A 27,618-nucleotide genomic window follows, 5' to 3' on the forward strand; every position below is an offset into this window, starting at 1 on the left:
ATTTTTATATTTATCTGTTACCTTTCAAATAAAATAATAATAAAAAAGTGTAGTCTATAATCTCCAAAAAGGACAATAACTTTTTAAAAAGCGAATTAAAAGAATTTCTTTTTGTTGATAGAGAGAGCAGTATACGAGACGATGGCGGATCGTTTAATTGCGTTAATTCTACGGAGAATTCGGGCGAACAGGTTCGAATTGAGTGACGCGCGGGGACGCGTGCGTGTCGCGGTGCAGCAATGACGGAAGGAAGAATCGCGTTCGATGGTTCCGCGAAATTGGCTTAAGGCGGAGATAACAGCGGCGATACGTCACGGTTTAATTGCCGGCTGGCCGCGGTCTTGTTGGCCTATCAGAGGCGCCCCACCCCTCGACCGGCTCTCCCTTCCTAATTTCAATTATTATCCCATTCGTTATCGCGGCTCGCACCGCCTCTTTTCGGCTCTCGCGGCTCAAATAAATCGCGGACGCCGTTTATTGTCGATTTATTTCGTGCGGGACGTGGCGCGGGGGACGGGGCGCCGTGTTCCGCCGCTCGAGAGCGTAGGTGTCTTAATGCGCCTCTCCGTCCGGCATCGTTGCATAATCGATGGCTTCCGACTGGAAAGAACGCGACGCGACGACGTGCCGGGGGGGCATTACCCTTTGACGAATTCCGCTGGGAGGGGGCGTCTCGAATCCCCGAGAGAAATTCGGCAGCGACGATCCTGTGGGAATCAACCCCAACTGTTCACGGCGCGTCGAGGAACTCCTTGAAAATTGATTCTTTCTCTAGACACGCTCCGTTGTCGATTTCACTGTCCAATTAGCCCGGAGGAACAATTCTGACCATTTCCATCGAGCTTATTATATTCCTTGATTCATCGAAAATTATAAATACTCCTCTCAATCGGTAATCCGTAAGTTAATTTACTCGTCGAGAAAATGTTTAAATTAATTCGATCTTATAACATTTATAAGGTCATAAAGATGATGGAACACTGTACGTATAAAATGATCGAATTTCCATAATTAGGACAATTTGTAATTCCGCGATAATTGAAGTTATAATGACAGCTCCATCGGAAATCGGTAAATTAATTTATACATTGAGATATATAAATTAATATAATCATTGGAGAGTGCTTAAATTAATTCAATCTTGTAATTTTGTTTTTAGTGCTTGTTGTACGTTGATCTACTATGTCAGTCGCCCCAATTATTTCGGTATTAGAAACACAATTCAGACGGCTAAAGAATACCTTTTAAAACAATTCTCTCTCGCAACGAATGAATTCATTCGGTGTTAATTTTATTTCTCGATTCCAGGAACGGTTGCCCATCAAGATCAGGCTCTCGAGCGGAGAGGCGCGGCGTACTGTTGGCCGAATAAGCGTGCCGTTCGACGTCGATCTCTCGGAGAACAGCGGAATACGAATTGGAAATCACAGTGCGTCGTTTCCGCCACGTGGAAAGCTCGACGAGAGAATAATCGGGCGTAGGAAGAGAGAGAGAGAGAGAGAGAGAGAGAGAGAGAGAGAGAGAGAGAGAGAGGGGTTGCGGAGAATCTGGCGCCCGCGAACTCGGCTCGGCTCGGCGCGAGATGATGAAAGGGGATGCGATTATCTTCTCCGATAACAGTCAATAAAGCTGTTGCGCGGAAAGCGTGCGTACACAGGGCCTTTGTATTTTATTATCCGGTTTAAACAAATCACCGAACGCCGGCCTTTGTGCGGCCCTGCGACGCGCACATCAAAGCGGGAACGGAAAAGCGGACCGTACGGAGACGAAAGTAAACAGCCGACGCTGGGCGAGAGGAACTGGCTTGCGTATCTAGACTTTTGTTCCAACCCGAAGATTATTCGAAAATGCGTCGACGCGTTTATGTCTCTCTGCGGACGACTATGTGCGAATTCCATTTTTCCGACTGCAAAACCTGAAAATTGTTTCATTCGTTTCCGCGAGAACGGAAGTACACTTGGAAATAATGTAACGCCAGGTTATTCGTTCGCGTAGCCACATTTCTGAATCGTTCGTCGCGCGTCTGCTTCTCTGATTTCCTCGATTCAACTTCTCTAAAGTTGATCGAAATGAAAACGTTGATAGATCAAATGGTATAACTCACTAACACCATGCGTGTTCGTAAAATTAAAGTACTCTGTTCAATTGTAATTGAAAAAGTACAGTCGTAAGACGTCGATTATTTTCTTTTCAATTAGATTTGACTCACCAAGTCTCAAAAAGCAAAGATTCCATATATTCCACAGGATTTCTTAGATCGATTTTCGACCGGTTTTATAAAATCGAACGCGTGCCGCGCTACGCAGCGTTGCAAAGTAATGACGAGAGGACACGGAGGTATAGAAAGAGACGCATCCGAGGACGACGTTGTGCCCATTTATCGAGAGAGAGGATGCTCGGGAGACTCCTCGGGCAGGTCGAAAATATTAAAAACGACAAATGACTGTTGTCGTGCTTTCGACTCTCCTCGAGCAGCGCGTCGCGCGCGATTTACGTTCCCGGGAGGACACGCGGCCCTCCCCCGCTCGAACGATAAATAATCTTTAATAAAAGTATTTCCCGTCGAACGTGATTCACGTTTCGCAGCGGCGAGGATATTGCGCGCGACCGAACGTATTGTAAAATCAGGCAAATAGGAATGGCCGAGATATCTGCAAACAGAAACCCCGTGAGCGGAATACTACGCTATCAAATCGTGTCGCCGAGTGCCGCGGAATGGCACCGGCGATATCAATGGCCGTCGACGTAATTATCGACCGTTGCACACCGTCGGAATTCGTCCGGGCGGCGGCCACGTTTTTTCCCGAAGCGAGTCATGCGTCCGCGATCGAACGGAAGAAAGACCACCCGATCGTTCTCGAGGATCGCTTCGTTGCGGTCGCCTAATTCGCTCGGGAGTAGCGTTAACAAATTATTAACATATAAGGTCCATCTAAATAGAAGGTCATTAATAACCTTGCAGCTGATGCGACGTAAAACCTCTAAGAAAAAAGAAAAAAAAATATTATTAACAGAAAACATTGACCAATCGGACGAACGAGTTTTTGTTTTTGCTGAGTAGACAATGGTTCGAGATGAATAAGATCAAAGAGAACAGCGAAGCAAATAAAGAAAAAGAAGGACAAATGTCCAATAAAAAACGGAAGTTATTTACGGGGCGATCTAACGTTTACCGATGACGTCGGCTGATAATCACCGAGGGGATAAGAACGGCTGGTAACGGAGGCTGCGGGAAAAATGTTGTTTGGCCACAAACGTTTCCGATAACGAAACGCGATCGGCGACGAGATGAAAGCGCGATTAAGGTTGCTTGCCGTTGGCAAAGAGTCGTTTGTCGCCATTTGTTGTCGAACATTCGAGCGCACGAGACGGGAACGATGGAAACTCGGGACGAGACGGATCGGTTACGTGAGAGAGAGAGAGAGAGAGAGAGAGAGAGAGAGAGAAAGAGAGAGAGTATGAGGTATTCCGGTAAAGGATCTTCGAAAACGAAAAGTCTGTTTGCCTTCGAAGAGGAGCCCTCCCAAGAATTTAACCAGGATTCGATTCGAAAGTTTCCGCGCGAATTTCGTTTGTACTCCGATCTCCTCGGGCACTCCCTCTCCACGGGATTTAGCACGCTCTGAAATATTAGGGTGTCCCATAAGTTTCTTTCGAATATAATCCTAGCTCCGCGACAGTCGACGGTCGATTTTCCTTAGACCTTAGAGTTCCTATCACACACTGTATCGCGGATTTTGATACTCTCGCGGCGATACATAGCGTAACGCGGAGAAAACTTACAGGACACCGTAGTAGAACGAATAACTCGCGGCGAGCACGAAGCGTCTGAGAAGCGACGCGCCGTGACAGCCAGCCAATGTCAACGGCGACGGCTTCGTTAGCGTTACCGAAGCCGTTCCGTCTGTCGGGCGAGATTGCGAATCGTCGCGGTAGCTCCGGAAAACTGTAGTTCCGTTTCGGGATCGACGGAGACGGATCGCGGCGAGAACAATGAAGAGTGGCGTTCCGCGGTTGACGATGAAACCGAGCGAGACGATATGCAACGCGAGCATCTTCTGGACGCGAACGAACGAGTTTGAAAAAAAAATGAAAACGATCGAAGCGGCGTTTGAAAGCGGCGCCGGTTAGAGGCGAGAGAGCGCTTCCGTGGATCAACCGAGAGCAATCGAGAGCAATCGAAAGATTGAACGAGGCCGTAGCGGCGCGTTAATATCGCGAGAAGGAGGGGGTGGGGGCGGGGGCAAAGAATAATCGACGCTGGCCGTGATGCTTTTACACGGCGGGGCATTAATTTCGCGTAATGCCCGCCGTCGTTGGATCGGAAACGAGAGGATCGATACCTCGCCTGTCGCAGTTCATCCTGCGTGAACGCGGACCCCGTTTTGCGTGCACGGTTTGCGAAATTATCGCCGGGACAATTAGAACCGGCTTTCGTTCGCAATTAGCCACCGAAATCGGATCGCGCTTTAATCTCCTGTGTATCTCTTCCTCGGCTCGAACCTCGCGCCTGATTTTTCGTACAATCCGGCGACTTTCTCTCGCGTGATCCTCGGAAAGTAATCAAACATTGTTTGTCGATGCGTGAACCTTATTTTCTTTGTTAACGTACATGTATATACATGTGTGAAGGGAGAAGATTCTTGTTACAAAAATCGTGATGGTTTAATGGTTAATAATAATAGTAATAATAACAATAATGATGATAATGATGACGATCATTATCATGTGGACAATCACGATCTTTGCGTAATCCCTGGTATGATACCGTACATGATATAGCGTCGTCGTAGAATTAATTGGCAACCGAAGAAAGAGCGAATCCCTGCGAAACAGGATATTTGCCGAACAGACCGAGGAGCGACGAATCACCTCGGAGAGAATCGACAGGCGTAGGAACGAACCGTTGGTGTTCGGTCTTGCTAGCTAATTTTCGGAAGTGTGCGCCGAAAATTTAGCGGCTGATATACCGAGCCGCATCGCGCTATCGGGATGCTCAATTAAGCGAGCGTACGCGCGGTTTGTATAAAGGGTGAATCCAACAGGATCTAATGCTACCGTTTTCCAGGGTAATTTATGACCGGCTATTGTACTTTGAATGGGGTTCTCGTTATTATGGAGCGGGCCAGGGGACAGGAACAAACGGCAAAGGCGGAAAGAGCTGGAGATAGGAACGAGAAACTCGCGGGAGTGGGAGAGAAAGAGAGAGAGAGAAAGAGAGAGAGAGAGACAGTTGTGGAAGGGACGAGAAGTCGTCGTCGAAAAGGGGGTGAGATGGTCGGGGGAGGATGGAGCCTAGCGCGGAGAAAGTCTGACAAATAGAGACCGGGGAAGGGAGAATGGCATTCGTGAAAATGAGAAAAAATCGTGAAAGGACAAGGGGGAAGGGGGAGGCGAACAGAATGCGAGTAGATCGGTAAGAAAAGGGAGGGGAAAGAGATAGGAAGCATCGCGAATAGCCCCGAGGCGCGACAAAGGAGATCGTACTAGGAGACGGATGGTTTCACCTGGCGAGTCGGCAGCGTTGCATATTGTCTCCGATTCACCTGTTTCACAGCCTATGCCTTTTCACGGCGATCTCTCTCTCTCTCTCTCTCTCTCTCTCTCTCTCTCTCTGTGCCAAGTCGTTCCGGTCCCGTCTTGTCCGCCTTTTCCCGATCATCCGATTAAGAGGGGAAACGAATCGTGTCGCTTTTCTTCGTCTTTAATTACGAGACTACTAAGGATCTCGGCGCAGATTACCGTCTTCGTGCTTGTTCCTCTTACAAGGGAATTCCGGTGTCTGATGCGCACCGATTCCGGCGGTACCCTTGCACAGGTATTTTTAATCCTTCGCCGCTCGGAGACATTTTTAACTTTCAGACGAAACAGCGTCTTTGAGCTACTTGTATTTCCATTTTCTGCGACTTGTAATTAATGCGTTGTATGTGGATGAAATGCGATCTTGGCATAAGTGCGACACTTTCGACAGCTTCTTAAATATAATTTACATTGTAATAACATTTTTAGTGCTCGATAGATTTGCCGTTCAATCGAGCAGGAGATTCGTCGCGGGGAAAATGTTAGCATCGCGTAATCGGAAACATCGTAACATCAGAATTCGGGCTGCGCGTCGATGGGCCCTGCATGCGACACGATCGATGCACGCGATATCCTTGCAGCGTGGCGTACGTCATACATCGAGCACCGAGCTCCCTTCTCGCTGCCGAGTCTAAGCACGGTTTTTCGCTCCGCTCCGGCACGTTTCCTTCAATGTAACACGCCCCGAGATCTCCTTCTCGCAGCCGACTTCCTTTCTCGTGCCGCTCTTCTCTCCCTCTCTCTCTCTCTCTCTCTCTCCCTTCGTCGCTCGCTCGCCTGTATTTTTTCCATTCTTCCCTCACGCCCGGCGTCTTCGAAAAGAAATTCTAAAACGCGCGCTCTGCCTTTTACCTTGTTCCCTACTTCGTTCTTGGACTTCCGACACCTTTCAGCATCCACTGAACCGGAGCCAAGGCTCTTTTCCGTCGTTACATCCCGCTGCAAGCGCGAGCATTCCACCTTCCTGCCGGCGGAATGCAGTTTACAGGTTCGCGCGCGCGCGCGCGCGTCCCCTCCGACCGTGCTCCCCGCGCGCACCTCGTCTCGCCCGGCGTTAGCCGGCCCGGAAAAACCTGAAATTCGCGGTCCTCGGAGCCACGCCGCGAGCGAAATCGCTGCCCGATACGACGGCGGTCCCGTGCGAGTCTCGCTTCGTCGAATCGGTTCGACTAACCCGGGAACGATCAGAGACGCGTAAAATTCGCAATCTCCCGGAAAGTCCGCGGGAAATCGTAGCAATCCCTGCTCGCGCCCGTCCGAATCGAGTTTCGAAATTGTTTTCCCCTTTTTCGGAGACGATCCGAACCGGCTGAACTATTTCGTTGCTCGTACGGTCGCCAGTGCTGTCGATTCCTACGAGGGTGGAATTTCTCGAAGGTGGGAAACACGTCCGGTGATACTTTCAGCAGCGGCGGGGGAGGATGACGAACGCCGGTGGCTGACTGGTCGGTTAATTGTGGGCTTTGTACCGTAACCCGGTTATTACGGTGCGCGTCGTAGTTCCGTTGGATGGCGACGTCGAGAAGTGGAGAGCAGCAGCAACGAGGGTTCTTCGTATTACTTTGGGACTCCGTTTCCGTCAGTGCGCTAGATGGATGCCGGTGTACACTCGTTGAAGTTGCACGAGACCGCTCGATCCGGTGTTCGTCCGTGTGCATTTTTATTGGGAAACAACGGTTCCCAACCGTCGGCCGAACTCGTGGAACATTGCTCTTTGGCCGTTGGAACGGGACGGACCGTCGAAACCGGCGAGACCGTCGACGCCAGAGTGTCCTAGAATTTCATAAAATTGGGAAGCTCCGATCCAAATGAACGTTGGAAGGCGCATATACGGGTGTCCGCGTAATATGCATGCAGCCGGCAACCTGGGGTCGCCGAGGGACAAATGAAATGGCACCCGAACGCGAACGCCCGACATATTAATTCCGTCGCTTGGACGGCGACCGTGGAGACCGTCCAAAACGGATGGAGAATGAAAAACATAATCTGCCTTGTTCGCAGTCTTTGCGGTGGTCGCGAGAACGCGAACGCTTTCGTGAACGTCCGGCAAGTTTGAACGCGAATGGCGGAGGAATAAATACAGTTATCTACACCCCTAATGAATAGCGAAACGCTGGATGCCACTGAATAGTAAACTTTACCTGGGGACGAAGAGGAGGATAATCAGCGTTATTGTAGATCTTGACTATACTTCGACGTATGAACCAATAGTTGACTGATTTTTAACTGAAACATAAAATTATGAAGTCCTAATTAAGCGAAACGTAATAACACCGTTACAGTGCTTTCAACATAGCAAAATTATTAAAATAAACATTTTATTTTGATTTATGTTACCCAGTCACGCTATCGTTGTAGGAGGTTAACAAAAATTGAAAATGATAAAATGACGCTAGAGCCGTTCTTTTATTCTACGTTTTCAGTTGAAAAAGTTTCGTTTAAGCAGCTTGCTATAAATAAACCGAAAACATAGAACAAAAGTTTACAGAATTCTGTGGCGTTTTAATACTTTTGTGACTTCCGGTGAAATTATGTTGTTCCACAGAAAGGGAACTGAAGCAATAGTCATTGTAGTTGGCAAGTATCCCATTGAAGACGGGGAACCGACGGTCTCAACTTTCTTTTTGTTCACGTTTCCGTATACTGGAACACTCGCTGCTTGAAAAGTCCTCTCGTCTAATTCATTGTCTTCCTCTTTCTTTTATGTTACCTCTTTGTACGAAAATTTAACAGATAATGAATATTTTCGGGTGTAGTAACGTTCAGAAGACTCTCCTGCATTCATACCGTATAAAAAAGTTTATCTATTATTGTAAATATAGAGAACGAATGTTCCTTACCGCTGGTGACATAAGATAGAATGCGAAATCCGGCAAGAGTCAATTGCTTATAAGCCGACAACAGCGCCGACTGCGGTAGAAACAGGAACCTCTGTTCACGGTCCGTATAGCGCCAATTAGTAGGGTGAGAAAACGTCCAAACTGCTAGCCGAATGATACCAACAGTTGATTTTGGCTAACAGTTTCAGCATTTCGCCACTCACTAATTGACGCTGTACGGACCCTGAACGGAACTTCGGTTTTTCGCCGAAAGAGGCGCCACATGTCTATGCCGCAGAGTCGTCTAAAAGCATTAATTATGGCAAAATATTTATTACAGAACTGTTCGAGAGTGTCTGCTGCGTCGATATCGTGTAAAAAAATCAACTGACAACGATGCGAAATATAATTAGTGAAATAATAGCTAACTCGATGTATAATACTTAAATTCGCCTGTAGAGTGCGCTACGTACATATTTCATCTACCAATATGGCGCACTGTTTGCCCCTGCCCCGCGCACAACTCAACCGCCGCATCAATGTATACAATTCGGGCTCCGTCCTTTAGATCCCCATGGTTTGGAGTACAATCTTTAAACGATAGTTAGACAGAAATTTTGCAGATAATTTTTTATGGTTTAAGGAGATCTGAAAAGAAGAGAATGGCGTTATACGACAACGACCACTGGCTGCTGTCGCACATCCGCGATAGCTTTTTACTGACAGACAACACAGGTACCGATCTTGTTTAGGTTACATGTCAACGATTTTTAATGCGAAGCTCATACGTTCGTTACAAACTTTCTGCGATACGATTTAAGGCCAGTGCGAGATAGTAATGGTCGGGGAGGATATCCCTAAACAGTTGAAATCGAATGGCACGTTGCATTGTTATCCTGGCATGGAAGAAAGCGACGACGAGGATCTGGACGGTCTCGGCGAGTCTTACGACGTGCAGATGGGTAACTTTTATCTTTGAAAAAATTGCCATTCGTTGTCTATGATACGTGGATATTAATGTAACGTTTACGTTGAAACAGACATGGAATACAGTCATCGAGAACGATCTAACACCGCTAAAAGACTCGAGAAAATGGATCTCGAAAGAAAAAAAGCTGCCAAAGTGAACATAAAGTGGGAGCACAACCCCGCGATATCTCTTAGCCAACAATCCGAGTTATTTCAGAGAAAAGACTTTCGCAAAAAGACTGGACAAATTAGTAAAAGGCATTCTCTTCTATCGGAGCAACTAGAGAAATGTCCGAACTTGCCGCAAAATCCGTTTATGGAATATGCTAAATTCGATGGTAGTGTACGTATGAATGTATATTGTACAAAGTTGTAATATCATAATACGCACAATATTCTTGTTTAAACGAGCTTTGTACACAGGCGCAAGTTGATATCCCTATCAGAAAGTACAGGATTTTTATGTGTATGCTACCAAAAGATCAGAGAATGTACCCTTTACAAGTGATCGTAGTTGCTACCGCAAAAGTATTGGAATTCATTGGATTAATTTGTTACAAATACTCGAACGAACATCCTGACCATCCTTTAAAGTGCGAGCCCTTCTCGTACAATTATCTCTTTCTATCAACTACCTCTGCTGGTATTATACATACAACTATCTGTATTGTTTCCAGAGAAGACATCACAGGATACGGCTTGTATTTCACCGAAGATGACGGCGAAGTTGATTGGGACTTGCCGTGCCTAGACCCGCGAGAGACCATTTCAAAATTTGAATTTACGACGCTCGGCCTTACGGAAATGAAGGCGAGCGATCGGGCGAGACACAACATGATCACTCGCGTGGAAACCAAAGACGAGGAAAGCTTTATAGAGAGACAGAACAAAGAGCAGCAAGAAGTCGCGGAGGATTTAGCAAAAATGGAAGGACACACCACTGCCATGGAAGCTCCGTTATACCAATCATACAGGCACCCTTTTTATTTTACGTGTATCATTGATCTTCGACAGCGTTTTCTAATTAATTCTTCTGCTTCGTTCGCACAGGGTATACATAATCAATAAAGTCAGAACAAAGACTGAAATCTACCTGGGAATCTCGGGTGAAAAAATTGAAATCAATCCAATAATAACCGGCAAAGGTGCTGGACGATTTTGGAACAGACAACGCGCAGTTAGCTATCAAATAGACAATATCGCCTGGTGTGAAATCACGGAAACAAAGGGATCAAAAACTATTTTTACGCTAGTTTATACGCCGCATTCTTCTAGTTCCGAAAATATCTTGGGTGCGTTCTCGTAATTTTACATAACGAATTTCATAACTAAACTAAACTTTATTAAACAAGTAAATATTTTTTTAATAGTGTCATCGGGACAATTCAAAAATCACGAATTCGAGGCAGACTTGATAACTGGCGAGGAGATAGTCAGAAAAATCAATCATATACTCGAGTTGCACAGTAGTACGTCGAGAAAAGAATATTTATCGCAAAAAGAGAGAAAAGCCGCTCGTCGCAAAAGTTTCCACTTGCACAGATGACAACTCTACTGGTTTCTGTATTCCATTTTAAATTATTTAAAACATTAATCATTTTAATGTTATCAAGAAAAGAAAAACATATATTTGCTTCAATACACATATATCATTACCAGTTTCATAGTAACGCCATAAATTCATTTGATCAAAGAAAGAATATTTGTTTCAAATATCTACAAAGTACATAGCGTTTTCACATCATTCTATAATCCATTCGGATCAACATTGATATATACAAAATATATTAATTCTGTACAAACTCGAAACATCTTTGTTCCTTCTGTCATGGAAAAATATATTTATTTCATTGTTATAATAAAAATAGAAAATCTATAATTTTATTATAACAGTTGTGATATGTGTACGTTTGTCATAATAATATGATGTGTCTGTGTCACGATTCTGTCTTCTGTATAATATTTTCAGTCATTTTACAAAGTCCTACCTCCATTTTGGAAATAAACTTCTGATTTACCCTGTAAACTATTTGGTTTAGAATCGATACCTTTACCGCCGTTTCTTGTAACTTTTTATTATTTTCATAAATATGCTGATAATTCGGACGTGCCATAACGAACGCTCTCTCAGAATCTGTCAGAGCGTTCAGATCAAAAGGTTGCCTCTGGCTTTCTAATCGCAATTTCTGGTTCATCAATCGTTTCCTTTCTGATTTCCTTTGCTTCAACATAGATATCCATTCCTTTCTCTCGTTTTCCAGGTTACGTATATACTGTTTCAAATCGAATTCTTCCACCTGCGATGTTTTTGATGGAGAGTGCTTCTTGTCGATAGACTTTTCATTTTCTGTAAATCGTACATTTCTGATTAGGGAAGCCGGTTTTTCATTGGCAAAGCAAATCGCCCGGCATTCGACTAAGCAATACTTGAAACGCTAGGTTAGCAAAAGAAACGAATAAATTTTTTTAAATAAACACTACGATCCTATTTTAATATACAAATCGAAAACATGTTCAAGTTCCGATTAATTGTTGTAGAAAGCATTAACAACGCGATACATTAAAAAGGTACGGATAATGGAAAGTATAAATATACTGGGCTGTAACCTAACCTTCACACTGGTCAAAGTCAACAATACGACTTTGAAACACGGACGACCGACGTTTATGAATCACTTTTTCTTTATTCAATGGCATTTCCAAATGTGACGCATCACTCTCACAATATAAACTGCCGTTCTCCATTTTGATAAATATTTTAACGCGATCTTCAAGAAACGCGAAAATTCAAACTAAACTGCATTCAAATTCCGCCATTTAAAAAACCCATTTCGTTGCTATCTGTGCCAAAAACGACGAAACCAATTAGTACAATAGTTTACCGGTAGATAACACCACGATCGTCTTTCGATGTTTTCACTAAATTACCAAATATTAATTGTAAATGAGAAAAAATAATAATTCGTAACGTTAAACAATTTTATTTATCTAAATTTCTCGATCGATTTTGCTATATTATTATTTTTTCATAAACGAAGCCGGAGGAACAAGTTTACATGTGTACATGCATTATTATAAAAACAGACATTTGAATTTACGTGTGTATTTTACGCACATCGCGACATTTCATAAATTAATTCGAAAAATTCAATTATAAAGAAAGGTTTATGATACATTTTCAACGAAACAATTCATTTCTTTCTGGAATATGATAAATACGTGTGTTAAGAACGATTACGAATGTTTGCAAAAATCGTATATTGTTACTGAACAATCTAGAAATTTCTAACTGTACGTACTTAGGTGTCGCCGAATTTCGCGAAGTGCATTCAGTTCCAGTCAGCGCTGTTGTATGGAACGTCGAAAGGATTGATAGTAATTGATAGCGAGGTATTAAGAATACGAGCTACATAAAAACGCGAATCCTGTTATAAATCATATTACAGTGAACCCGAGAAACCATTTAATTTATCTCTGTGCTGGTGGATCTGTTTAAATAATACTTGCTGGACAATTTTTTGGAAAACTATGTCTACTAAAGCCAACGAGGTATGGATAATTTTTTCATGCTTACGAAATTTTTCCATCGATTCGTTATAGATTTTAGTAGATTCTTAAGCATTTTAATGTCGGTTTTATTTCGATAAATATCAGTTAATTATGAAGAATACAATAATCCTCTTTACATGTTACAGGTAAAATTGGATATAGAAGAATGGGACAAATTGCTTAAGCAAGCAACTCGAGAGAAAGTTAAGAATGTAATTAGCGACGAGATTCAAAAGTTGCGAACAGATTTGAAGAAGCTGGTAGATGCGGAAAATGCGTGCGTAAAGTCTTCTGATGCAACAGTTAATACCGCTAAGAAATGTTACGAAGTTAAAATAAACCATTACGGTTGGGATCAGACGAACACGTCAGTAATGTTATACGTTTTTTTGGAGAATGTACAAAAGTTGCCTAAAGAATCTGTTGTGTGCAATTTCACTGACAAATCGTTGGACCTTCATGTTCTTGGATTAGATAATAAAAATTATGTTTTAACGATTAGTTGTTTATGCGAAGAGATAGATCCGACCAAGAGTAGTTGGAACATAAAGAAAGATACGGTTGTTATTTCTCTTCTGAAGAAAGAAATGAAAACGTGGGCCCAAGTGACGGGAACAGAAAAGAAGACAAAAGCATCGAAATTCCCAATTCCCGATATGGACGATGAAGGTGAACCTGGAACAAGAATATTGAACTTAATGAAAACAATGTATAATGAAGGAGACGATGATATGAAAAGAACAATAGCCAAAGCCTGGACAGAGAGTATGATGAAAACAGGGGGTCCTGGTCTGCCAAATCTTTAATTTTATGACTAGACATACTGTAAGACTATAATTTGCCAGAGGTTAATGCTTTGGGGATGGATTATTTTTATTAGAATAGGCAGTAGTTCGAAAATACGAATAAAACAATTAAGCTGTGATGGTTTTAATTTATGATTTTTCTTATATATTAGGCTCAATTTGAGCTCTCGAAGCCATCCCCAAAGTGTTAATGTACAGAATAAATCTAGACTTAAAATTACCATACATACATTATTTTGATACAAGTTTATTTCGTTCTTGTGTATTCTAAATGTTAAGAGAAACATTTATGAATTTGTGTAAGAGACATTAATTGACTAAAATTTGTTTATCGTTAATTACAATAATTACAATATAGTGAATAAATTTTCTATAGACATATTTCTCTATCTAAAGGATTTAGAAAGAATAGAAGTCTTACATTGCTAGACTATGTAATGACATTTTGATTCTCCATTCATAGCATGTAAACTGTATTGTAGTGTACTGCTAACAATAAAGAATGCACAAAACAAACTGCACGGTCTGATTTTTTAAAATTTTGAATATAGGTCAATATGATCGAATTTTACTAATATTTCGCGTAACATGCACGCACCCAACGACGATACAATTTCGCAACGATCCCACAACGAAGATATCAGAATTGAATTCTCAATTTCTTACTTCTTCTTTTACTGTGTTATCCCTGACGTGTAACAATGAAAATTATTTTAAAAATTAACCCAAAATAAGATAATAATTTAACAAGTTTCAAATTAAAATATGTTATGGTTATTTCATTATGAAATATTTTCAGATTTTCTTAATCATTAATTATGTTTGAACTTTTGATACATCGAATTGTGCGTTAACTTTTAATAAGAATGAGATCTTAAATTATTACCATGTTCGCACAATGAATTTACGCATTTTTCATTATAAAATATTTGGGAATAGCTTGGGAGTATTAACGCAGCTTTTTCAGCGATATACATATTCACAAGGTATGTTTGATTTAAAATTAAAATACGGATTTTGTTATATATTTTTTAACTTATATTGTACGATAACAGATACGGTAATACAAATGAAATGTAAAGAGAAATTTATTGTACAATTATATATATGGCACTTAAAAACTTATACATACATGAATTTGCTTAACAAATGAATATGCATTAAAAATACATAGTAACTTATTCAAATTATATTTGCAATGACTAATATGTTTCTGGCATAGAGACCTTATATTTTGACGCAAGTAAATGTGTTATTTTTTAAATTCCGAATGTTTAAATGATATCTTGATTAGATTTAGATTAGACTTTTGTCAATAATAATAGTGTCTCCATATTTATTGAACTATAAACAATTCTTCCAGTAACAGTATTAATTGGAAATCACAAAAGTCCTAATACAACATAATTAATTCTATTACCAATAATACTTATCAGAATTGTTCATTACATTTAATTGAATTACTTATTAAATATGGAAATGTCGTGATAATGTAATTAAAATTAAACGCAAAACTTTTATCACAGCACGTGAATTCCACTGATGCAGTAATACAGGACCAAATGCTTTCAATGTTACACTGCTAATTCGTATGATAAAAAAAATTTTCATAGAATTAACACAATACAAATTTTTTAAATGAATGTATAGTTGAACGAATACACTCACTTTCAAAACGATATTTCCTGTTCAAGCAGGATTTATTAGTTTCAGATTCTCCTGTGCATTAGTGAGTGGAAGCATGTATAGACGTATGAACATGTATAAAATATTATAAACAAATACGTGTTACATAAAATACTGAAATAATCATGGTTAAGGAGAAAAAGAATTAGTTGCATAATTTACTGCTTGCAAATTCTTTTTCTCCAAACATATAAATGTGGCCTATGCATGGCTGTTAATATTTAAATGCTTGTAAAATATATGTATATTAATGTTATATACAATTCGAAGGTAAAATTCAGATTGCCGTTAGTTTCTAAAAATTATAAAAGTTCCTAAAAATATATAAAAATTGTTCTGTAGCTTGATCTTACAAGTTACTCACTTTAAAGAAGAAATTAGGACATTATGTCTGTATGTGTATAAAATCCGCATAATTTGTATAAATAAGCTTCATTGCAATTTACATGCGGTTATTGTAATTCGATCTAGCGCAACATTCAAAGAATTAAGCTTAACAATCAAGAGAAATGTAACTGGAATGAAACCAATTGTTGGAAACCCATTTATAAATAGAATAAAAATATAAGCTGTTATACGGAACACGCGTGTATGTATATAAATAGAGTAAAAATACAAACCAGTTATGGGTACGAGAAATAGGGAAGCAATTGCTATACAAAGTTCATTCAAGCAATCCTTGCATATATTTTCGATATGCAATGAATACTTGATAACAATATAAAAGCAAAATTGTAATGTCCTAACAGAACGTAAGGCATAGAAAAATAGTCTTTGGTTTCCAAGCTGAGACTCAGTTACCGTTGAGTTTCAAATGATAGCACTGTTACTCAAAATTTCAATAGAATGACAGTTTCATTCTAAGATGCCACAGAAGTACTGGAAATTTGCACTTCGCGACTTGTTGTATGAAAAACATCTGTCATAGCGGTTTGCGTTTTTTGAATTAAATTCTCAATATCGTCTGTACTCAAACCTTCTGTAGATATCGGTGGTAACGTCGTTATGATGACTCGACCTTTGAAAGATAAGCAAAGTGTTATTTTAATATTTCTGTTCGGATGAATATACATATATATATATGTATATTTGTGACTTACCTGAATCGAACCTCTTCTCTTTTGAGGACAAAAAGTAATAAGAAGAAAACACAACTGGCAATATAGGTAACTGAGAAGAAATGGCAACATGAAAGGCACCTTTCTTAAAAGGATGAATTTCACCGGTGTTGTGCCTGGTGCCCTCGGGGAAAATCCATAACTTAATCTACGCAGACGACGCATGGAAATAACATGTGAATAACGTTTGTGATCTTTTGTTCGTTCTTACAACAAGCTTTTTTTCCACTAAATTACCTTGTCGTCTTTGATGTGGTTTGTGGCAGTATTCATGACCGTACGGGCTTTCTCAGAGTTCATTCTATCTATAAATATCAAGCCACAAAGCCAAGCAGCTAAACCGAATGGCCATGCATAAAAAAGCTCCTTTTTCGCTATAACTGTACATTTCTCCATTACTGGCCATATTTGGAACAGTCCGATTATGTCCAAAGAACTCTGATGGTTCGACACTATTATAAATGCTCTATCTTGTTCTAAGTGCTCTCTTCCTCTGAGTTCCCAACGTACACCCAATAAATTAGTAAGATAGGAACATACAGACGATGCTAATCTAAAAATAAATTGCATATAAACTTTTTAAAAAATAGCACGTAACCCGTCGACACAACAAAAAGTGAACTATTTACACAAACAACAAATTTATTGAAGGAAAGACAGATTATTTCCAAATTTCAGGAATTTTCAATTTACTTGGCAATAATTAATTATAATTCAATTTACTTGGCATTCATTTCACTGAACGTTTAATGCGTATTTGGTAAAGTGTACGGTTGTAACTACGGTGCGAAGGTATTAATCACGAGGTGAATTGGATTTTGCATAAAAATGAACAGAATGTGTCACCGTTGAATTCAAACGTCGCGCGAAATACACCGGCAATTTGAAAAAGAATAACATTCATTATCGTCGGCGTATTATATGCGCGTCTACTATTTGCATATGTATGCCGATTCAATCAATGGGCACAATTACAATAATTACAATGTCAATGGGTTAACATTTTTCTTCTAATTGTCGCAATTAGTTGTGCATGTAACGTTATCTTTCAAACTTGTTTGCCCGGCGTTATAAAGATCGGTAATATGAGATACGCGCATTCGAATTCACTGTTATTGAAGTCAATAGAATATCATTTCGAAAATTATATTTCACGAATTTTGTTACAGATTAATAATTCGAGCAACGCGTACGTGAAAAGCTCTCAGGGTAAATGGTTAAAGCGATTTAAACCACCACCGCCACCGACACCACTACCATTACCACCACCATCAGCGCACCACTGTATCGGAACTGCTGCCGGACACTATACATACCACCATCGTTCAATAAATTTGTTCGCTGCTACGTTATCGTTTCAGGCAGAATGGAACAAGGGAACAAGAATGCCAATGAAACAAAGAATTTGCGAGCACAACAATGGCGGATAATTAACAAAACGAAGAAACAGTAAGTGTTTATAAAATTTGTTAGTATATTTACTAACATAAAGTTCTTTACGTTCCGTGGACGTAACATCATGAGTGGGAGCAAAGTGATCGAATTGATCATCACGTATCCGTAATAGAGGAGAAACTTGAAATAGTAACGAAAGGTTCTGTTCATCTCGTAGAGGAATGGCAAGACAAGAATGAAACCAACAAGGATCACCTCAATGCACGACGGTGCCATCTTTTATGGCGATAGAGGGCGGATACTACACTAAATAAGATATCTTTTTTTCGAATAGCACACAACCGGAGCAAAGTGATTTTGCACGATCTTACGATATCGTAAGGCTTCGCACGGTGTCACGGATTGAGGAAGACCCTCGACTGTCATCCATGGACTGACGGACTGCTGAACGCTGGTTCACCCGTCTTATAACGTTGCCCGCCCGTTCGCGCGACTTCGTCAGAGCCGAATAACGTACACTATGAAATGTACTCTGCGCACACAGCTGCGGGATGCATGCGTACACGCAAAGTTTGTTCTCGTGTTGGAATCGAGGGTGTGCTCTATCGCTTCGGACCCCTCTCATCCCCCTCTCTCTCTTTCTCTCGTCAACGCTCTCGGTCTCTCTCTCTCTCTCTCCCATTCTTTTTCTCCCTCTCTCTTCCATTCCCTTTGTTTCTAACATCTTTAGGCCCGCTTCTTGACATTTGGCTAACGACAGTGTTTTCCACTGATATCAAAACAATATAATTACGCATTGCAATTAGTAATTTAAACGATAAGAGTTCACACATGTATAATCACGATTGGTTGATATTTATGAGCACATTGACAATTGATCAATTAAAAACCGATCAAATACTTTGATAACTGACCTCAATGCACGTTTGCTTCCGTCTCACTTGACGAAGAAGATAGTATTTTTAGTTCGATGATGTCTATATCACGTCTATATATCATTAGCACCGTCGCTCGCGTGCAAATATGATCCGTAGAAGCAAGATCAATATAAAATCATTCTGTCGTTATTCTCGCTCCCCTTTCCCGTCTCTTTCCTGTGCACGCAATTTTCTTTTCATTCGATTTAAATGCGTAAGCAGCACCTGCTATCATTTCAGTCCTTTAATACATCACGTATTATTAATTCTCAGTATTCCGCATATTTGAAATACACAGCAGCCTTGATAAGATCATAATCCAATTAAGAACTCTTAATAAACGCTCTGCAATGATTATCGTGAATTCGATCGTACCACAAATTTGTTCTCAACTGAGAAATATAATCTCTACGATTCATTTTTTTTAATGAATCATTTAATATATCGAACTCGTTGTCACGTATATTGACGCAGCACGACGAATCAATTTAAATATTTACTTCGAGTGATTTCAAATATCGAATTTAATATCGCATCGTAGATTGTAGTTCGATATTTTGCGCGGCAAATAAGCAGAACATGATGTAATTCAAATCCCTGCTTAGTTAGTAACTCGGAACAAGAAAACCGCGGTATGGTTAGTTTAGAGTAAGGTTAGTTCGCTTTGTACACAATTCTGCGCACATGGAGATTTTCTAAACCACGATATTTGCGCGAGTACAATCCAATTCTGTATATTATTCCCGTCGTTGAAAGAGGATAAGCGATACAGAACACATTTACGGTCCCTGTAAATTGCGTAATATTTTGAAGCAGTGATAATCGGCGAGCGTTGACGATAGATTTCGGTATGTTGTTTAAGTTTCAACTATCTAAAGTCTGGACACTATTTATGCTATTTAAATATCAAAGAAAATATTAAAATTCATATATTTTTTGTCAAAGCCACGCGTTGAAGTTTGTAGTGGGTGTGTATTAGCTATCGCGTAGCTTAGCTAGAAGACATAATTCGAGTTGGAACATTCAGAAACACCTACTATCATGCAAATGATTCCTGAGGAATACAAGAGTACGGAAACTACGATACTAGCGTTATTATTGTCGCAAAAGAAAGGGTACACCCTAGCCCAATTATGCAAAGAATACTACGAGATGGAAGGTGAAGATATCCCTTGGAGAAAGCTGGGATATACTTCCTTATTCAATTTTCTAAAGAGTATGCCAAAGTCAATTAAAATAGAGTCTAGCCAGAATACAATTATTTTAAAAGGCATCGCATCTAATAAGTCCAAACATGTGAGCAAGCTAGTGGCTTTTCAAAAAGATGAAAAGACTCTGTGTGGAAAGAAGATGATTAAACCAATTCGTTATTATCCGAAAACGTTGCCGTCTAAACTACATATACCATCTGAGATATCAAGCATGATAATTAATATTGTTAGCAAACATCCAGATGGCGTGAATAAGGACTTTGTACTTCAAGAAGTACGAAACTATATGCCATATGCAAACGTAACAATGCATGATATGAAAGAGCAGCTACATCTGTTATCGCATAAAATTTCTGTAAGAAACAATAGGCTATATCCAGTTCAAAGTTCATCACAAAACATTAGTTGCCATATGCCAATAACGATTGCAGGTGGAGAAGAGCAATCAGATAGCTCGCCAGCTTATGGAGATGAAAACGATTTTACATTGCTGCCTTCTACAAGTTTATCTACTTCTATAAAACTACCTGCTAAGGTTAAAACTACATCTAACATCATAAAAGACTCTGTAGATGTAGTACAGTCTCAGTTGGAAAGCAACACTACAGATAATGAACACAGTCATGTTACTATAAAAGGAAAAACCAACGAAACTGATTTGTGCAATACGAACAGTTACAATGATAATTTTGAAAAGTATACAATAAGTAATAATTATGACAATGTAGAGGAAAAAGATTGTCTTACATATGAACATGATGACAATCTTATAAATAGCAGAGTCAAATTCCGTTTGAAAAAACTTATTCAGAATAACCCTAATGGCATTTGGTGTGCTGAGCTTCCACAAAAATATTTAGAAGAATATACAGTGAAACTAGATTATACAGATTTTGGTTTCAGTAGTATTAGAGAATTTGCATCGCACTTGCCAGAAATCTTTCATTGTGTACAAATTGATGACACTGGAGATTTCATGCTCTATGACAGTAAAAGACAATTACCTTCGATTAATTCAGAGAAAAAGCAGAAAATCACAAACCTTGCGGAATTATATAAGATTTATGAATCAGATGAAGAAGTTGAAGCTATTCCAGCAACTTTGGTATATAACTTTCTCTTTGAAAACCTTGACATTTATAAATGTTAACAATATGTAACATGTTTGTGAACTTTCAGACAATTGATACATGTAAACAATTGATACCAGAGGGTGTAATGACTATTGGAGAATGTGTAGGTGAAATACATGTTGCTGATCTAGTAACAGTTAATGAACCTTACATAGAGGCTTTTGTTGTAGAAGTATTCACTCCATCATTCTTTTGGATACAGCTCCGTAAAAAACAAAAAAAATTTAAAACATTTATGACTAATTTAAAGTATGTATAATTAAAATGAGTTTCTGCAATGTAAAGTATGTTGAAATAGTTTACTATTAATTTTAATTTTTCTGCAGTAATTTTTATGTTCCTAAACATAAGGATTATATTATACCAATTGTTATATTAGAAAAAGGCTTAAATTGTGCGTGCATATATAACGAAGTATGGCACAGAGGTATAATAAAGACAGTAAAACCGGACTTGCAAGTTATAGTACGTTCATAATAGTAATAATAATTATATTGTGTAAATAGAGTGTGATAAAAAATTCTTACTAATAATTATTTATTATAGGTGATGTTTTACGATTATGGGACGGTAAAAGAATATAATCCAACTGAAATATATTATTTGCATAGAATGTTTTCTGTTCCACCAGCACAAGCTATACCTTGTGGTTTATATAATATAAAGCCATACAAAGCAATAAAATGGTCACAATTTGCCACCCATCGATTTGCTGAAAAAGTATCAAGCACGGCTCTCGTTGCAACAATAGCATCAATTCATGAAATGGTAATATCAGGATTTACAACACATTCGAAACAAAAAACATTTATCACTTTTAAAACCAGTTTTGGTTACAATAGGTGTTTATATTTGCGATTAGGATTTTTTATTCCTTTTTCTCGGATTTACAAAAAGCCATGGAACATTAGGATTATAATCTTCCAAAATTACATACAATTTAGTTATAATCGTTATAGGTTTTATTTTATTACGGGTTCTTCAAGCCGATAAGATTTAGAGAGCATTCGTCAATAGCGTTCTCACTATCCGACAGCGGCCAACGGTATCACCTCTTTCTCAAATCAACAAAGGAAAACTCGCTCTCGTGCCTTCTAGAGCTCGTAATATATAGATAATCGTTGCCATATGCGGTTGACGTTTAATCAACAATCGCGCGTCAAGCGTTCATTTGCTTGTCGTGACTCTTGCGCCTCGTGCCGCGACTCCGTGAAGCAGTCTACGCACTGTCTAGAATTTTAGACTTTATAATTTTTTCTGTTTCCGCACGCTACGTTTCTTAATATTAACAGTTTTTTCTTTTTATTTAGGATAATTCAATGTTAATAACGTTAACTGACACGATAGGAGATGATGATATACATATCAATGATTGGTTAGTGGAACAGAAGCTAGCAGAGCGTGGAAAAATGGTTTGTATGAAATCACGAAATTTTCCATTTTGTTACAATTTAAAATGTCAAAAGCATAGAACGCAAAAATCTGAAAAATCTAAAACATTTCAATCTTCCGAAGCGGTAGAACCAACAATATGTGTAAGAAAATCGTCGCACAGATTAAAATGCTTATACGAAACTGTTATGAAATTTAAACTACATTCTAAAAAGGAAAAATCGATATTAAATAATGAATCTCTCAATAATAATATGAATAAAAGTGAATATGATAGCGCTTCGCCTTTGCAATTTACCAAAGAGAAAAAGATTTGTCAAGTATTAAACGAGCAAGATGATATTTTGAGAAATTATAGCAATCTACCCAAAACGTATGCTTGCGGTTTTGATATACGAGATTCTGACGACGAATCCATTGAAAGAAACCCAGGTGATTATACAAATATGTTCAATGGACAGCGTGAGTTTAAATATATAGATTGGTCTATTTCTCGGGAAAATATGAAACAAGAAAAATGTGTCACAGAACAGGAGATTCCAGAAAAAACTTATAAGTATATATCGGAAAAAAGAGAAAACATACCGCTGCCAGAAACTTTTTTTATGAGAATGGTTCAAAATAGTGTTCATTTTGCTGAACGAGACGGAGACATATGCTGGTTGCCTGATGGAAATATCAATAAAGTGATGGATCTTTCTCCACTCGTATTAAGAAATATACAAAAACGTGCGTTTAGTAATACAACAGAGAAGACGATAGCCATACCTAAAAGTATTTTGAACCTTTTAATAAAAAGGGAGTCACCTGCGGAAATTTCTGAGTCCTCAAAAATTTTATCGAAAAGTATAAATGAAGCAACATCCGTCACGTCTGTACAGAAGAACGATAGCATAGTTAACAATGATTCCACGTCTATCTACAACGTCGTCGAAATCTGTAAGTAGAAACGAGGCGTTTAATGAGTCAGAGTTCACTGAAAGATCAGTGTCTATGAAATCATCTGGTTTGGCTGAAAAATTATTAGTTCGATCGTCAGAGGAATCCACATTGCAAGTGGTAAAGTTAGTAGAGAATAACTCAGATAAAATATCAACAGAATTAATACCAATAAACCACGCATGCAACAATAGAAGAAATTGATAATTCAGATTCGATTGAAGATACAAACGGAATCGACATGGAAAATAATAGCATAGATAACAAAGAATATGGAAATAAAAGTTTTGAAAATTTACTTAATCAGCATGGCATGACTACTTTGACGACCATGATATGTTCTGAAAACAATATAGATTCAACGAACAGGATGAAATCTGGCAAGTTGCAAGGGAGATCAAGAACATTAAAAGAAATGTTGGAGAAGGTCAAGTTAAAGCAAAGAAAAGAAGTCGATGGATAAATATTAATAGTTTAAAATACATACATAGTGACCTGAAAGATATTTTAAAAATTAAAGACTGCGTTTATTTAAATTATAGTGAATGCATATTATATCATATTTTTTTTTATAATTAATTTTTAATTAATTAATTGTATTTCTTGTTGATTTAATGCACACTTAAACTTATTTTATTATTGTTTATAGTTACTCTGTTTTGTTACCAGAGTCTAATCGAAGTTTCGGAATTATAAATATCTATTTTTTTATTTACTAGTATAATAGAATTTTTGAGTGTTTGGGAAAAATACATGCTTTATGTTATCATTTAACATGTATTATGCTTTACATTCAGACAATAAATAATTTCTTTAAGAAAAACAACCGTGTACATTTACTTAATTCCAATGTCTTTACGATCTATGTAATGATCTCATAAAGTGATCATTTTTCCCAAACTAATGACTTTACAGAATTTGATTATCACCATTTCTTTTTATATAGGGAGACAAAGTTGAAATGCACAATTTATTACTATATGTGGAAGAAAATTTACTATTTTCACCCGAGAAATGCTATAGTAACGAAACTGTTGCATGCGATTCTGTGCCCATCGAAGCAGAAGAAATATCTAGCAACACTTGTTTGTTAACTCCGCAAAGAACTTCGGAAGGTAAGAATTTCGAGTCTCCTTTACAATTGGAATCATCTGAGGAAACTGATAAGTTAAAAACTTTAGATAACAATTTACAAGATCAAGCTCAAAGTAAAGTACCCACGGTTCCTAAAATTATTCAATCAAAGAACAACACGAATCCGTTTTTGAATGACGGACTGATCGGCAATCAAGATGAGAATAAATCAATACCTCAGCTATTTCAGCTGTTGACCGAAAACGTAAAGCTGCAAACTCAAATAACAGCAATATTTCAGATACTGTTTAACAGTGTTACAAGTAACTCGGAAACAATTGACAGTTCAAGAAAAAATAAAAATATTTTAAATCTAACGGAATCTTTCTCACAACTCAATATCAATAATAACTTAATGTCAAGCAATTTGGAAGATCTAAATGTTATAAATCCACTTACATTTGCTATTAATGACGTACAAAATGTTAGCAATCCAAATGATAATTCGAATTTCAATAATCTCAATTCATTGTACTCGAACATTGCTATAGCTGAAGACAGCAATACGCATTCAAGTCAATTACTTCCAAATAATTCTGTAAAGAAGAGTTTAGGATCAGCATCAGGATTCGGAAAAGTTGCTTCAGAAATAAATTTGAATGATCAGAATAAGTTAATGAACAATGAAAACATCACCTTACCGGCAACATTAGTAAAGTCTACGAACTTGAATGTACCCTTCAATGAAACTAATCCCTTCAAGAAAGCTGTAGAAAATGAGTTGAAGGCACTGCAAAATGAGTACTGTCTAAACAGCGCTGATTGGTTTATTCCAAACGGTACGCAAGAACCAACTGTCAAACATAACTCTACAACATTCGAAGAAATTTCTACTGCTTTCTTAAATAGTAATCTTAGTAATCCAGAAAAGAATTCTACAAAACATTTATTCGGTGACGAACAGTATTTTCCTGCTAGCACTGCAAGCGCTTCAAGTAATGTCAATATTAACGCAAGGTATCTGCACTCTAATTACACGTGGCCTTATGATATCAACGATATTGGAACTACTCCGAATGGTCTCCCAACAATAGTCGGTGTAAATGTACTTCATGATGTGAAGAAGGTCCGAAGAATAGATAATAATAATATATATTCTCCTGAATGTAATGATATCTACACACCATCGTACCTCAGAGATCATTCGCAAGAACACAAACCAAAGGAAGAGGAAGAGGTCGTTTTAAGAGACCTCATTTCATCAATAGCCACATGCAACGATCATACTCTAAACTATGATAATAGTCACATGAATACGTTGTCGTTCTCGTCAGTAATGCAAGAAAATAAAAACGTTGACGAGGGATATCTAACGCGACCATCTACTTCACACGCCGTGGATAGATTATTTCCGTTGGCACAAACAATTGCGCATACCAATCAATACAATGAATCTGCAAAAATTTGGTCCACGTCGCTTGTAGACAAATCTGTCCAATCTGAGAACTACGATGAATTATATCCACGATCCATGAAAAACGGTGATATGCAAAAAATATCGAATCAGAATCAACTGCAAAGCAATTGGAAATATCTGTATATGAAATTAATTGGTAGGTACTTCTATAACCATATGTTAGCAAACGAGTGGTGCGTGGTACTTTTGAAATTTTTTTTTTCATTTAGAAACCTCAAGGTGTGAAATTCATATAATCCACTACCAGAACGAAGGGTGGCTAATAGTAAATGAATTTGTATCGTTTACTGAACATAAAAACATTACTTACTTGTACGATGTTGTAGAAATCCTGGATATTCCAGTACCATTCAGGGAAATTGACAAAACTCAGGGCACAATAAAATTTTTAGAAACAAAGTGGTAAATATCATATTAATCTGAAAGTCTTCAAAAGTTTCTCATATTTTGTTTTTTTACTAATAGTAATATATTATATTGATACAAGTCATTCAGAAGGTTTCTATTTGTCTGTTTCAGTGGTTTGACACAGAAAACTAAAGATATTCTAAGCAGTACGGGTGGTCTATCTCTAATATCACTAATGTCAGCATTGAAATTGTTGAAAATACTAAAAATTATTTCTGCCCAAGACTTAAGCGATCTTTTAGACCATAAAAAATTTGAGAACGGGATTATGCATGATATTTGGGTAAATATAAATATAGTCTTAATATATCCTTATTATACAGAGTGTGGCGCGTAACTATTCGCTACGATTTTTCAAGCATTTTTGTTAGTTTGATAAAAAATAGTGTTTCGTTATAACTTTTATTCAAAATTAACATTACGAGTGCTCGAAATGTAGCCAATTTTCTTATGAGCGTGCCACGCTATGTATAAGCCTACGAAATATTTGAGACTTATGATCGAACGTTCTACATATGCTATTCTCCGAATATTGTAATATATTATACTGTTTAGATAATAATGCGTGAATATGAGGAATTCGAGTATCACATCGAAAACTAAGGACAACTATGAAGTATGTGTTTTATACTTTTCTACGATTAAGGCAAGTAAGACTACGTTAGTTATTGATGATATTATTTTGTCGTTGCTGTTTGATTATGGATTATTATTCGAATACAAATTGCTGATATAGCTCTTTTTAAATTTTTCAATAACGTAGCACTACTACCTCATCAAATTAAAAATAATTAAGCATAATTTGAAAATTCATTTTTATTTTTGTGTAATATTGTGTTTAATTTTCATCTCCAACAAATTTTGTTGGAGATGAAATTCTGTTACGTACACTGTACATATGATAACAGATTCATCCTATTGTGTGTATAATAAAACATTACACAATCATGTATTCGTATGTAAGTATTAAATTGATTATTATCTCGACGCCTTGGATTTCTTTCTTATCCTTTAAAGTAATTAATTACAGTAAACAAATAACGAATGCGCCGCTGAATTGTCCGAACAACTTTTGAAATTAAATTGAGTTTTGCGTGGGTGCGCCATTGCATACCAATAGCTCCATCTAGTGGCAGTTAATTGCA

At 38.3% G+C, this 27,618-nt stretch overlaps 5 protein-coding genes across 11 annotated transcripts; 3 read left to right on the plus strand and 2 right to left on the minus strand.

The window, feature by feature from the left end:
- The first annotated feature begins 8,920 nt into the window (after positions 1 to 8,920).
- Positions 8,921 to 10,915, plus strand: Sin1 (SAPK-interacting protein 1). The gene is made up of 7 exons (XM_078188991.1): positions 8,921 to 9,134; positions 9,221 to 9,361; positions 9,440 to 9,711; positions 9,792 to 9,961; positions 10,046 to 10,342; positions 10,419 to 10,660; positions 10,739 to 10,915. The coding sequence occupies exons 1-7, from the start codon at positions 9,062 to 9,064 to the stop codon at positions 10,912 to 10,914; spliced, it is 1,371 nt and encodes a 456-aa protein (XP_078045117.1). The 5' UTR covers positions 8,921 to 9,061; the 3' UTR covers position 10,915.
- A 390-nt stretch (positions 10,916 to 11,305) lies between these two features.
- LOC144474286 (uncharacterized) lies at positions 11,306 to 12,208 on the minus strand. Its single transcript, XM_078189001.1, has 2 exons — positions 11,981 to 12,208; positions 11,306 to 11,715 (listed from the first exon to the last, which is right to left on the minus strand). The coding sequence occupies exons 1-2, from the start codon at positions 12,111 to 12,113 to the stop codon at positions 11,306 to 11,308; spliced, it is 543 nt and encodes a 180-aa protein (XP_078045127.1). The 5' UTR covers positions 12,114 to 12,208.
- A 121-nt stretch (positions 12,209 to 12,329) lies between these two features.
- Positions 12,330 to 14,207, plus strand: LOC144474285 (calcyclin-binding protein). The gene is made up of 2 exons (XM_078189000.1): positions 12,330 to 12,917; positions 13,064 to 14,207. The coding sequence occupies exons 1-2, from the start codon at positions 12,897 to 12,899 to the stop codon at positions 13,721 to 13,723; spliced, it is 681 nt and encodes a 226-aa protein (XP_078045126.1). The 5' UTR covers positions 12,330 to 12,896; the 3' UTR covers positions 13,724 to 14,207.
- Positions 13,804 to 18,416, minus strand: Agpat1 (1-Acylglycerol-3-phosphate O-acyltransferase 1). Of its 4 annotated transcripts, none has more exons than XM_078188998.1 (4): positions 18,294 to 18,416; positions 16,765 to 17,080; positions 16,510 to 16,675; positions 13,804 to 16,427 (listed from the first exon to the last, which is right to left on the minus strand). In XM_078188998.1, the coding sequence occupies exons 1-4, from the start codon at positions 18,350 to 18,352 to the stop codon at positions 16,270 to 16,272; spliced, it is 699 nt and encodes a 232-aa protein (XP_078045124.1). In that variant the 5' UTR covers positions 18,353 to 18,416; the 3' UTR covers positions 13,804 to 16,269. The 4 variants fall into 4 exon arrangements, with proteins under 4 accessions (XP_078045124.1, XP_078045123.1, XP_078045122.1 ...); XM_078188997.1 differs by having other exon boundaries at positions 16,765 to 17,102; XM_078188996.1 differs by having other exon boundaries at positions 18,014 to 18,367.
- On the plus strand, positions 18,382 to 27,460 carry LOC144474278 (tudor domain-containing protein 5). Of its 4 annotated transcripts, none has more exons than XM_078188982.1 (11): positions 18,382 to 19,687; positions 19,785 to 21,155; positions 21,230 to 21,432; positions 21,510 to 21,648; positions 21,730 to 21,951; positions 22,494 to 22,595; positions 24,461 to 24,629; positions 24,696 to 26,201; positions 26,275 to 26,467; positions 26,585 to 26,756; positions 27,029 to 27,460. In XM_078188982.1, the coding sequence occupies exons 2-11, from the start codon at positions 19,881 to 19,883 to the stop codon at positions 27,074 to 27,076; spliced, it is 4,029 nt and encodes a 1,342-aa protein (XP_078045108.1). In that variant the 5' UTR covers positions 18,382 to 19,687; positions 19,785 to 19,880; the 3' UTR covers positions 27,077 to 27,460. The 4 variants fall into 4 exon arrangements, with proteins under 4 accessions (XP_078045108.1, XP_078045109.1, XP_078045107.1 ...); XM_078188983.1 differs by having other exon boundaries at positions 26,392 to 26,467; XM_078188981.1 differs by having other exon boundaries at positions 24,461 to 26,201.
- The last annotated feature ends 158 nt before the right edge of the window (positions 27,461 to 27,618 follow it).

This window comes from Augochlora pura, chromosome 8 (genome assembly GCF_028453695.1).
Source record: "Augochlora pura isolate Apur16 chromosome 8, APUR_v2.2.1, whole genome shotgun sequence".
NCBI lineage: Eukaryota > Metazoa > Arthropoda > Insecta > Hymenoptera > Halictidae > Augochlora > Augochlora pura.

Coding starts and splice junctions, on each gene's coding strand:
- Sin1 (XM_078188991.1), top strand. CDS start 9,062: ATGGCGTTATACGACAACGACCACTGGCTGCTGTCGCACATCCGCGAT. Junction 9,712..9,791: donor ATGCTAAATTCGATGGTAGT/GTACGTATGAAT, acceptor CTTTGTACACAG/GCGCAAGTTGATATCCCTAT. Junction 10,661..10,738: donor TAGTTCCGAAAATATCTTGG/GTGCGTTCTCGT, acceptor TTTTTTTAATAG/TGTCATCGGGACAATTCAAA.
- LOC144474286 (XM_078189001.1), bottom strand. CDS start 12,113: ATGGAGAACGGCAGTTTATATTGTGAGAGTGATGCGTCACATTTGGAA. Junction 11,716..11,980: donor TGACTTTGACCAGTGTGAAG/GTTAGGTTACAG, acceptor TACGATTTACAG/AAAATGAAAAGTCTATCGAC.
- LOC144474285 (XM_078189000.1), top strand. CDS start 12,897: ATGTCTACTAAAGCCAACGAG. Junction 12,918..13,063: donor TGTCTACTAAAGCCAACGAG/GTATGGATAATT, acceptor TACATGTTACAG/GTAAAATTGGATATAGAAGA.
- Agpat1 (XM_078188996.1), bottom strand. CDS start 18,198: ATGGCACCGTCGTGCATTGAGGTGATCCTTGTTGGTTTCATTCTTGTC. Junction 17,081..18,013: donor CGGAACGTAAAGAACTTTAT/GTTAGTAAATAT, acceptor ATTTATTTTTAG/ATTAGCATCGTCTGTATGTT. Junction 16,676..16,764: donor ACCACATCAAAGACGACAAG/GTAATTTAGTGG, acceptor TCGTCTGCGTAG/ATTAAGTTATGGATTTTCCC.
- LOC144474278 (XM_078188981.1), top strand. CDS start 19,881: ATGCAAATGATTCCTGAGGAATACAAGAGTACGGAAACTACGATACTA. Junction 21,156..21,229: donor AAGCTATTCCAGCAACTTTG/GTATATAACTTT, acceptor GTGAACTTTCAG/ACAATTGATACATGTAAACA. Junction 21,649..21,729: donor AACCGGACTTGCAAGTTATA/GTACGTTCATAA, acceptor TATTTATTATAG/GTGATGTTTTACGATTATGG.